General features: G+C 44.7%; 1 protein-coding gene across 4 annotated transcripts; it reads right to left on the bottom strand.

Annotated features, from left to right (window-relative positions):
• Positions 1-3,081: 3,081 nt before the first annotated feature.
• raver1 (ribonucleoprotein, PTB-binding 1) lies at positions 3,082-11,632 on the bottom strand. Of its 4 annotated transcripts, none has more exons than XM_084676613.1 (15): positions 11,212-11,632; positions 10,015-10,081; positions 9,117-9,586; positions 7,868-8,059; positions 7,658-7,778; positions 7,158-7,258; positions 6,963-7,034; positions 6,583-6,661; positions 6,250-6,449; positions 5,389-5,473; positions 5,115-5,257; positions 4,708-4,779; positions 4,480-4,614; positions 4,037-4,102; positions 3,082-3,906 (listed from the first exon to the last, which is right to left on the bottom strand). In XM_084676613.1, the coding sequence occupies exons 1-15, from the start codon at positions 11,533-11,535 to the stop codon at positions 3,760-3,762; spliced, it is 2,274 nt and encodes a 757-aa protein (XP_084532739.1). In that variant the 5' UTR covers positions 11,536-11,632; the 3' UTR covers positions 3,082-3,759. The 4 variants fall into 4 exon arrangements, with proteins under 4 accessions (XP_084532739.1, XP_084532738.1, XP_084532741.1 ...); XM_084676612.1 differs by having other exon boundaries at positions 6,250-6,452; positions 11,212-11,630; XM_084676615.1 differs by lacking the exon at positions 6,963-7,034 and having other exon boundaries at positions 11,212-11,625.
• Positions 11,633-12,053: the final 421 nt, after the last annotated feature.

Below are 12,053 nucleotides of genomic sequence, written 5' to 3'. Positions count from 1 at the left end.
CACAGGTTTCTGTAGCATTCAACAGCCACTATGCAGGGTGACTGTGTGGGTGGAAATATGAAAGGCAGAAATCTAAATGTGTCTGACAGCGTCCACTGAGCTACAGTGGTTCCCCAAGAGCTCTCTGAGTAGACAGCCGGCAGGCTTCAGAGCTGATATTAAGGCAGTACACTAAAAACCAGGATATACATTAATTAAGGTCCATCTTCTTTTCTTCTCAATTTGACCAAAGTCAACCAATTCACCATGTTGCAGAAGAGCATCTTTAAAAATCGTGTTTTACATATCCCAATCTAATCATTAAATGTAATAATCTCCTGAACACTCAATCACCTTAGTTGTTTTCCTAGTCGGCCAGTGTGACCAGGAGAATAACAGCTAATCAGAATCCTTTTAGTCTGATTACAGTGGCAGTGGAGCTCTTCTGGGGCCCTTGTCCTCCTGCCACTGTCTGTCGGGTGAAGGGCAACAACACAGGGCACGTGCCCGCTACACAGTCATCTCCAAGATGTTTTCTTCAGACTGTGTCATAAATAAGGCATTGCTTCGTCTCCTACCCGTAAGAGGGAGAACTGGAGAATACCATGCAAAGGAGGAACAGTTGACATTTCAGCTTTTTTCACAAACTAATGTCATGAGTCTCACTGTCATTGTTAAATTCATTTTTTAATGGCATTTTTTTTTTATTATCCCTGGCCCCCTTCACTCGGAGTGTTGTATTGACATTTTGTTTACTTCCCACTGAGATATAAATCACTGTTGGGGTGTGTTCATTGATAAGAAAAGCGATCTTTAATCTCAACCTTTAGAACTGACAAATAACACAGCCCATCTGTCTGCAAGCTTTCAAACTGGACTGTGGTAGCTGGTTTCAGTGGCCAGAGACAGTTCACAGCATCTCCAGTGTGACATATCCTTCTCTGCCTGTGTTGATCTGGGGGTCTGTGTGCACTGTGCATGTGGGAGAGCTGCACTGTGCCTTGAGGCACAACAACAAACCAACAGAAAAGGCAAACAAACTTCTCCCTTCCCTCCCAGATGGCAGAGAATATATACTCGCAACAGGGTTGCCTATCTTTATCAAATTCTACAGCATCTCTATTGTATCAATAAAAAAAACACGGTTTAACAATTGTATCATTGATAGTTATTCTCGCACACTCTAGAAAAAACGGAGTAAAGTTATTATTATTGTGCAATTCGTGATGTCTCTGGTCCGGCGACAGAACCAATATTTTAAAGAAACATTATATAAATGCCTTCCAGACCCTATTTAAATTCTCAGCATAAACTTTGACTATTGTTGTATAGGTGGTATGGTATTGCTTGCATTTGATACATTTTGATGTCTAGTTTAGCCATTGTTTTCGATCTTGCAGTTGTTCGAAACACAGTTAGCTAGCTAGCTGCATGACACTCATACTTCTGGTAATTTAAAAGTAAAAAAATAAAAAAAGAAGCATATGATCAATTTGACTTTTATAAATCAATTCTGAAATAAGGCTTTCCATTTTAAACCTAGTGCAGTTATCAAATCTGTCGTACAGGAGGGGTATACATTGTAAAAGAATAGATATTCTATAGTGTAAAACCAAATGTGTAACATGAAGATGTGGTCATCCGAGATAATGGCCTCAAGGACACCTCAGGAGCAAGGAACTGACTTATTTAGATCAATGTTTATAGCTTTAGGTGGACAGGGCCTCAGGTGCGGTTTCAGCCTTGAGGACATTCAGTCTACCAAATGTCTTGATCCAGGATTAAGTTACAAGGACAGTTAACTGGGTTATTTTACCATTACTATGGCCATGTTTATTTTCCCTGACACTGTCAAATGTCTTGTTTGGTTATAGTTTCTAACAGTACTAGAAGTTTGGTCCAAAGAATGGCAAAAACAGTGTCCGGTGAGTCATGACGGCATAGTGTATACGGAAGAAACATCCAACAGATGAATTTAAATAACATTTACTTGCTCAAAAACAGCACATCACACACACACAGACAAGTATGGCAATAGATGACTAATGACATGGCAGTTGTGAATATCCAATAGACAATATGAATTGAAAGATTATGCAGCAGCAGCAGCTCTTGGGCCAGACAGAACATAAGTAAATTTACCATGATGCTGCATTTGGTCATATACAAAATCACTCAAACATACAAGCAAACAAACAAACAAACTATGAGCAGCAGTATCAATCTCAGAAACACCAGACCAAAAGGCAGATATATTTGAGAAACAAGAGATTGAGACTCCGAAGAAATCACTCTTATGTACACAGCAAATGACAGAAAGAAAATGAGTAAATTTAGGCAAAATGAGATTACAGAAAATACTTTTAAGGCTCAAGTGTATTTGCAGTTCCCATAAATCAGGAGGTAATGGGTTTTCACAATCAAAATGTCAACCAGATTATTCTTCACACACTCACAGACTAAGAACTCCATCACAGACCAATCAGATGCTGCTAGCTTCACGAACACCTCCCACTGATTGGAGAAAAAAAAAAAAAAAAAAGAGATAAAATATTCAAAAAGTTTTAACACAGGCCCTGTCTGTCATCCATACTCTCATCTACTTGGCAAGAAAAGCCAAACTGCTATTTGTCATTTTATCTGACACCACCCCTACCCATCATGAATTACTACCTCTACTGGTATGCAGGAGGGAGATGCACATGGGAGCTAGACCCTGGCAGCTGTAACATAAAAATAAAAAGGTCAAGGCTCAAACTAAGTGAATTGAGGGAATAAGGGTATTATAATTATATATATATATATATAGTAGCAGAACAGTGAGAGCACCCTTAAGTCCTTGCTTTACTAGAGCAAATCAAGTGCAGTGGTGATGAAACCAAAACAATGGAACGACAGTTTCAGCTGGCAAGAACTTCTGCTGACACAAAACCCTCTGCATATAACTTCTGCACAAAACGTCAAGTGAGAACAGCTTTGAGAAAAAAATTAAATAAAAAAAAGACAACATAAAAGGTGAGAACTGAGCACACGTCAACACGCCCTCCGAGTGCAACACAAACTCTCAGGTGGTGCAGATTACCAACGAACAAGATGGAGGGGCGGGACTCACGGACAGAACAAGTGAAAAGTAAAAAGGCTGAAAGTATGAGGCAAGCTTTGGTTTCCAGGGACTGGAGGAAAAAACAGACAGCAGTACTGCTGCATAACAGTTCTATACAAAGCCATGGAGAGAGGCCTGAATCCTGTCCAGAGTATACACCCATACCACTGTAGAAGTAGAAAGAATCACCATCCCATCAAACAAACTAATGAACTATATCCACAAACATGGGAGGATCGATTTAAAATATATATATATATATGAAGGAAACCCATTGATACACCATCACAACAGAAAAAAAAATTAAAAGTTCAAATCGACCAAAGGGAATATTTTGACTCAATTCAAATTAGCCCATATACAATGATTACACAAGATCATGCCAGTATTCAACATGAGGGTTTCCAGAAAATAAAAAGGGATAAAAAATAAAAATTAGTTTACAAAACGCACTGAAATCATATATACAGAAACACATCAAAACTCCCAATGACGCGCAATTGTCCTAATAGCGACAGGCAGCAGCACCACACAGCGCCCTCCAGGGGTCGCTAGCATGAGCTCACAGCTGAAAGCTGAGCTGACCCCCAAGCTAAACATCCTGATTGGTTTAGCTCAAGGGATTGCCTGGGAAATGATTGGCTACTTGGTACAGGAAGCGGGGGGTTTGGCTGGGGTTAGAAGATGCGCTTGCGTTTCAGGTAGGAGTCAGCATAGTGACCCCCCAGGCCTTGGGAGTGCTGGCCCACGTAGGCCCCCTCTGGGCTTGGCTCTGGAGAGGGGATGAGATGGGAAAACAGGCGCTTGTGGCCACCGATTGGAGTCTGCAATTGACAAAGGAAATACATTCTGTTCCAAAAGCTTTGAATAAAAAAAATATATATATATATATATATATATATTTTAAGTGTGAATGGTGTAAAAAGTTATGCAATTGACTGAGGTTAAAATGACCTTCATCCCATTTCCTAGACCAGGAGGGTAACTGTTGTTGTGGCAAACAGGAGGCATTCCAACCGCCTTCAGAGTCAGGAGGGAGAAAAGATCAAATAAACACAAATCTTTTTTTTTTTTTTGCTTTGAGCGTGAAAACGTGCGGAAAAAGCCCCCCCCAAAAACAACCCACATGCCGAGGTCGATAAGCGTCTCACAGCGTCGCCATTAAAAGCAGTGGTTGAAAAGCCTTACATTTAATGCATAAACATTTTGAATCATCTTCCTGAATACAGCCTTGGCGCTCTGGCACAGGGCATCTCTAAGCCAATTAATAATCAAAGTAAAAACACCAAGGTGAGAGCTATCGAGTTAGTGCAGTAATGGCTTCTGGTGCGGGCAAGCGACACGTTCATCAATAGTCCATTAGTGCGAGCCGACCATCTAGAAGAAGTGAGGCCTACCTTGTTGAGATGACCGGAGGGGAGGCCGTCAGGGCCGGGGGCTCCATGCCCAGAGCTGAAGTAGGAGGACAGGGGCAGGCTGGGGGGGAAGCTGTAGGGAGGGGAGAGCTCGCTGAACCCATCCTGGTGGGAACGCTGCAGGGAAATAAGTCAGGTTGTAGGTGTAGGGCAGAAGACATCCAAACGGGGGGAAAAAAAAAAAAGAGAAGGAACACGTGTGCATCTTACCTGCTGTCCAAACCCTGTCAGAGCCCCGGTCTCCAGAACCTCCTGCTGGTCGTACAGGTGTGCCAGAGGGTCCTTGGGAGGAAGGACAGATGGGCGTCACACACAGCAGAACCAAAGGACGAGTGGAATATGTCCCCCTGATATTCATAACTCAACATGATTTGGTGTAAAAAAAATTTTTTTTAAAACGCTCACTATCGTAACCGACTTGGCAGTGACCAGTTAAGGACTCGAGATGGACGTAGGTAGGGGGAATCATCCCTAGTGGTCTCAGTGACCTTACTGACACAACAGGGTTCCCCAGCATCAAAGCACACATCAATGACCCTGCATTCTGTCACAAGTCTCACAAGGCCAGCCATGCACGGAGGGTCCATTGTGATTGGCACCAGAAGGGAGGTGTTTACCTGGTGCAGCGGATGGTAGTCTGGGGTGTAGGACTCCTGGTAACGCAAGCTGTAGTTTGAGTGGATGCTGTGAGTTGCGCGTTGGTTGGACGCGTTGCCTAGCGTCTGCCTCTTCCTGTAGGGATGGGGCCGGCAGCTCGCGCCTGCATTAGTGGAAACAGAAGCATGAAAAGGTCAAGCCTAAATAAACTCTTGGCGGAAAACCGAGGACCGCAGAGAGATTACAGAGCAAGGAGGCACCGCCATGGAGGGTTCCGTCTGATGGCTGACTCACCTGAGGAGGGGAACAGGCTGTGGGCATTGAGAAAGAGGTTCTGGGAGAGATTGACATCTTTTAGTGGATCTCCCAATATAGATAGCTGTAAGGAGGGGGGAAAAAAAAGAAGCGTTCAACAGTAGCCTACATTTATGGGATCGCAAGAAAACTTAAATATTTGTAGTGAGTTAGCTATAAACAATTACTACATGGCTGAATACTTGATTCTGTTGGCCTACAATAAACATTTCACAATTCTAAACAACCTGGCATTGGATTTGTTAAACGCATTCTATCTCTATATATACACATATTCGCACACATGCATGGCATTCAGGTGGTGAAAAAGATTGCTAGTGTTTCCACATTTGGCCAGCACAATTCGACAACAATTTAGAGTAGGCTACTGTTTGTTGGTCAATGTCAGATAATTTGAAACCAAACCATTTCCAAACAGAACCAGCCCCCTTTTCTTACCAATTCTTCTTTGTCCGGCAAATCAACCCCACTGGCGTTAATATTTTCAGACATTAACGCTTGCCAACAAAAGCAGATTACACCAATGAATGTTTGCTTCCTTTGGAGTTGACCTAGCTTGTTTGTTGACTTTCATAATGCGTGCAGCGTCCATGCTTAAATGTTTTTTTTCGGATAAAAGATACAAATTTGGACTAGCCAACGGGGCTGTATCACTTGACTTATGTTAACAAACAAAAACCCTTTACTTAATACATTTATGAATATATCTTGATATCCATGATATGGAAAAATCAACAACGTCATACTGGTATTCGTGTTCATACTGGTATACCACCCACCCCTAGTAGAGAGGTGGTGTTAGAAGCAGTGTGGTTCATCTTTCCCCCCCCCCAATCTCACCGTGGGTGCTGTGAGGCCCTCTGCCCCCAACATGCCCCCCAGGAGGGGCATGGAGAGGCCATGCAGGGTGGGAGAGGGGGTTTGAGGAAAGCTGCATGGTGCTGTGGGGGAGTCCTGCTCCCTGCCCAGCGTTCTTCCAAGAGAAGAGGGCTTGATGGGGCCCAGAGGGTCAGTCTGCAGGTGGAGACCTGGAACTACACCTCCTGGGGGGGGGAGAGGAAAAGAACATAAGATCGCCCTGCCATCAGAGTAACATAAGGCACCCAGGATCATGTGGCTTAGGCAAAGACACTAGTTAGGATAGACGGAGAGAGAGTAGAGAGGATGTCCAACCTTGAGCCAAGTCTCCCAGCAGATGGAGTCCCTGCTGGAGAGGTAAAGCAGCCAGAGGGTTGTCCCCCATCAGTCCTGCCTGCAGGGGGGGGAAAGAGGGGCCAAGGAGAACAGGAGGTCACAGATGGGCCTCATACACACAGCAACCTGGCTCATGAATTTTCTCCCAAGACATTTACTTACCAAAACGTAGGAATAAGAATGAGATTTTCCCTCAACAACAAAAACTAAAAAAACTAAAAAAGGTGACAAGACACGACATTCAAGTCCCAGAAAACACAAGGAAGAGCACTTACCAACACAGGGTAATTCACATAACCACAACAAACCTATACAATCTACCACCGCAACACAATCAAACCCACTCCATGTTCACTCACACAAGGTAGTAGGCGGTTCTCTTTATTGTGCAGCACCTGAGCCCAGAGAAGATGATTCCCTAAAAAGGCTTGCTGATAGGAAAGATTAAAAAGAAGATGGCGCCAATAAAAATAAAAAAAATTTTAAAAAAAAGGAATAAAAAGATTGGAAAGGGAAGGTGGAAGACAGACAAGCAGGATGGGAGTGGTGGTTACCTGCTGGACTTGGGCCTGGTTCTGGAGGAGGAGTTGGAGGAGAGCTGCAGAAAGGGCAGGGTTGGCCAGGAGGGGCATTGTGGGAGCTGCACCGAGGAGACCTGGAGAACGAGACACCATCAGGCATGCAAACAGGTCAGGGGTTAAAAAAGGTGAGAAGGATACGGCGAACTCCCGATCCCAGGGGGTTTATTTATTACATTTGAAAGTTACACAGACCAATGGGGCGCACCTTCAAAGCTAAATGAAGAGGCTAGATCAATGTAGAATCTGTGCTCTTGTAAACAATCTCATGTTCTTTTAACCATAAAAACATTTTTTTTGTATAGCATACATCATAAAACATTTTAACAAACAGGATTACCCGTGTTGAACTACTTTATTTTCTATAAGTCATCAAGCATCACTTACTGTAAAGCTAACAAACATAATTTTTAATATGGTATTAAAATTGTTTCTCCTAGATGGGTCTGTAAACCTCTCCCTTCTCTGCCTCTCACCTTGTTTCCTACCCTGGGTCATGGGGTTGAGCAGCATCTTGAGGGTGGCAGGGTTACTCAGCCCCGTGAGGATCTGCATGGCTGTGGGTTCTGGGAGAAGCCCTTTCCCTCGGTTCAGAGCCTAGCGGGGGAGAGGGAGGAGTCAGACAGGGATGGACGGAGTGGATCATGGGGGGGGGGGGGGGGCATCACTGTGGTAAAAGGCTGTACCATCGTCTGGGCAGCAATGAGAGCGGCTAGCATGCTCCTCCCGGGGGGTCCAGGGGCACAGAAGGAGACCCTGATGGGGGTGCCGCCCAACACCCTCGCGCCCGTCGTTCTCTGCACCTCCTCGGCCATGTCCGCCGTGGCAAACTCCAACACCGCGAAGCGCCTGAAACTTCCGTCCTGTCCCTGAGCCAGCTGAAGAGGAGAAGGCAACGGGTTATCCAAGTGAAGCCCCGTCATGCTTTACTTGTGTTCTTTAAAAATCTGACATCTACCGTCTGCTATCGATGACGAATCATTTCCGGCAATGCTAGAGGCAACATCTTCACCACTTTTCCTTAAAATCGCGAGATGCCTTCGAGCTGTTCCCAAAATGCATCTAGTCAGAACAACCTATACTGTGGCGAAGGACATCTGATGTACGTCCTCTTGTACTTGCTCTGGCCACTTAAATGATGTGAATGCTTCATGACTTTTCTAACCAGAGGATCATCGCTCAACAGGCTCACGTCGACCTTCTGACCTGCTGATTAGCAAACAAGTGCTGAAATGCCTGAAACGTTCCTGGAGCCATTCCAGTGGATGGCATGCCTTTGCCCTACGGTGTCCTAAAGTAGCTGAGTGGAGGGGTCACGGCGAGAGGGCGCTACTTTTCTCCCATTCCAGAAAGGCCTGCCGGGGCCAAAGGCCTGCTGAATGACACCACCTGGGAGAGTCAGGTGGTCGTCACTATAGAAACAACTAATGCTCATTGCTATAGAAACTGAGTGGCCACAGGGAAAGCAGGGCAAAGGTGAGGCCCACAAAGATCTAAAAACAAAAAGCCACATAGAATTTCTTTTCAAATGTTACGTCTCTGTAGCGCGCTAAAGAACTTCGAATGTGGCCCTCGTAGACGACCCACTCGAGTCTTACACCGACACAATTCAAACTGAACAGGCTCCATCACCAACACGCCTGTCAGAAGGACACTCACCATGACGGAAACATCCTGCCGCTGACATAACTAGCCGCAGTTAAGTACTTAACTTTTAATGAGCTACAAAAATAAGTGTGCCAAAAGCAATTACACTGTCAAGTATGTACCAGACATATTGTGTTTGCTACTCAAAAGGAGAGACACGGGGTACAACAACATGATGTAGTATTCATGAGCCCCTGACACCAATATTTGCGGCGCTTTCACCCAGCACAAGAAAACGTCAAAGAGGGACGGTGTGTGTGTGTGTGCGCGCACGCGCATTCATTTGACCTGGCAGAATATGGGCGCGTGGGTGTCAGCCAGGGCGTTGCGGAGGTCCTGCGCCGTCAGCAGGCTGGGAGGCAGGCGGTCCACACACAGGCACCTGGAGTGCAGGAGGGGGTAGGTGAGCGAGCCCACCTCGGTCCAGTGGACGTACAACATACGAGAGCCCAGCTGCTTCCCCAGGAGCTCCGACTTGGCCTTGGCAGCCGAGTCCTTCTTCATGTACTCCACAAAGCCGTAGCCCTTGGAGTGGCCAGTAGAGGCACTGTGGACCAGGAAGCAGCGCTCCAGGTTGCCAAACGGTCGGACCAGCTCCTCAAACTGCTGCTGACTGAAGGCGTGAGGCAGGTTGGCGATGCACAGCAGAGCATCTGTGGGCTGCAGCTGCACAGAAATCTCCCGGTCCCGCAGCAAGTGTTGGTGGAACTCTTTGATGGCACACTGCGCCTGCTCCCCATTGAGCAGTGTGACGAAGGCTGAGGGAACAGAGAGAAGAGGAACATTCCCTAAGATGTTGCCAAGGAGTGAGGGGGAGGTTACATTAGCCACATACAGAGCGAGTGAGGGTGACAAGCTCAAAGGCGGTGAGTAAAGCCTGCTTGCCTAGATCTCACAGAAACCATGCCTCCGTTCTGACACCAGTCAGTTTTATGGTGTTGTTGATGAAAGGCAAAGTTGGTGATTTAAAAGGGATAATGTAATCAATCCACCAAGTGGCTTCCAGCACTTCAAGGTTGTCTAGGATAACATTATTTACATTGAAAGTGAAGCTATTCAACTTTACATCAGTCTGGTATGAAAATCTAACACCAGTTTGCAATAATGACTATAATAAAATACAATAAAAATCATCATCTTTGTTTACCTACTTAAAGGTTTCAAAATTGTAAATGGTCAGACTTGCCTGTTCCCTTGTATTTGTCCACAAAGCAGTATTTGAGATCATAATTGCTCAACATCTCATGCACCTCCTGTAATAGACAAGTGTGGCGATTACAGTATATCCAAATATACAATTTACATGCTCTTTAGAAAGACAACTGAAAAGACCATTGTGGTGTCCATCAAGTTTCTCATCAAAATACATAAACTACTTTTGACAAAAGATACATGAAATTGTGATGTACAAATCTTTCTTTAGCTATAACAATACAAAAAAGGTTACTTAATTTACAGTATGTACAAATAATCACATTAACAAAAAATGACTTGCATTTCAAGAAACAATAACAGTCATAGCTACAGCGCCTGTGGGGAAAAAAAACTAGCTTATTGTTGTAGGAGATATAGTAACAAGCTGTCACAATGCTTTCTCTGTTCCACAAACGAACTGCAATGCTGTCTAGCATTTTCTGAAACGTTTTGTCTTTACGCCTTCAACCTTTTGTCATTGCAACTCCCGTTCACATCTCGAACTCCCAATATACACCCATCCAAACAATGCCATGCGCACAGGCCACCATTCCCCACGAGTCAGGCATGTTCCGAAATTTGTGTCTATGATGACCTAGCTACAGTTTTTATTAACGTTGGTCGAACTTGAAAGGTTTCTACTTCGGTTAAACAATCCCCAGATTAGCTTGTCAACTAAAACCTGATAACGATGTAACAAAATCAGCCCTTCATTCACAAATGCAAAATCACTCAAACCACAATTGAAGGTTGTATAACCAACAGATTTATGTTTACGTTCAAATTGTTGTTAACGTATATTCACTTTCAGCACATTTAACAGCCATAAATACGGATAAGTGGTTGCTTGTCATACACATTTCACCACGCGCGATTACCGAGGCACCATCATTCACACACCGCACAGGCCGTGGACCAGTTGGCAACTCCAATCCTTGCCTGCTACTAGCCATCTTGGCAACTTTGCCGTGACTTGTCAACTTTGTGGACTAAGTGGACACCTGGTCAGCAATAATAATGCTGGCCTAAAAAAGGGATGTGCACTTGTTACTCACGATGCGGTACTGCAGGTTTGTCCTCGGTCAAACATATGTCATGGCCTGGACCAGCTAGCATCATCCTACTGTCCTGACATTGGACACGAGTAATTCAGTCTATAAAAATGAGGAGCATCTTAAATCAAACTTACCTGATTACTGACGTCGGATGGCAAGTTTTTTATGATAATTTTTCTACGATTATAAAATTCTCTACGTGTTCTCTCCAAACGACTCTCAATCTCTTCAGGGCTAAGTGCTGTCAACTCTTCGTCGACCCTTCGTGGACACTCATAACCCGTGGCTGAATCATCGTCATTCGCCTCGAGTTCAGAATCCCCGCGGTCATCAAACCCCAAGTTTTCGTGTTCAACGGCGAGATCGAAGCTTTCGTGAAGTGGACGGGTTGTAAAATTGAGCCCTGCTGGGGTTTCTTTTCTGGCAGCTGCGCTAACGGACACTGCGGCCGCCATCATTCAGCTTGGAAGTTTACTCACTCTAACAACACCGTACCGGATAGATTTGAGCAGTTTAAACAATACACACATGGGCGAGACTCGGCGTCTCATTGGACGAGAGAAAGATGCTTTTTTTCTGCAACGCAACGTAACTGGAGTATGCTGGTTTTGTATCTAAGCTCTGGCCGGCTGATCATGTCGTGGGCGGAATTTGCACTGGATAGTCCCCAATTGTGACTTTCGTGGTGTGACATAGAGATAGAAAATGGGATCAACGCAAACGAGTAATTGCATACACATGCAGATAACAAAGGTGGACAAAGCTGAATGGCATACACAGCCCTACGTAGGTGGACTCCGGCTTATAAATCGTGAGAAAGCAGGCAGAGGCGGGTAAATGGACAGGCTTGCTGGAGAGCCTGACTCCCATCAGTACATTTCCAGTCATTTCATGGTTCAAAAAATGACTGCACTGCATATATATTATTTGTTCCTGACAGTTAATATCATATGATGCGCGTAATATTACTTTGCAT

The sequence above is a fragment of the Hypomesus nipponensis genome, chromosome 17 (genome assembly GCF_054491055.1).
Source record: "Hypomesus nipponensis isolate SF chromosome 17, ASM5449105v1, whole genome shotgun sequence".
In the NCBI taxonomy this organism is placed as follows: domain Eukaryota; kingdom Metazoa; phylum Chordata; class Actinopteri; order Osmeriformes; family Osmeridae; genus Hypomesus; species Hypomesus nipponensis.
This window is presented reverse-complemented; position numbering and strand designations above follow the sequence as displayed.

Coding starts and splice junctions, on each gene's coding strand:
- raver1 (XM_084676612.1), bottom strand. CDS start 11,535: ATGATGGCGGCCGCAGTGTCCGTTAGCGCAGCTGCCAGAAAAGAAACC. Junction 6,453..6,582: donor GCTGGGAGACTTGGCTCAAG/GTTGGACATCCT, acceptor TCCCCCCCCCAG/GAGGTGTAGTTCCAGGTCTC. Junction 3,907..4,036: donor GTCTAGGAAATGGGATGAAG/GTCATTTTAACC, acceptor TGTCAATTGCAG/ACTCCAATCGGTGGCCACAA.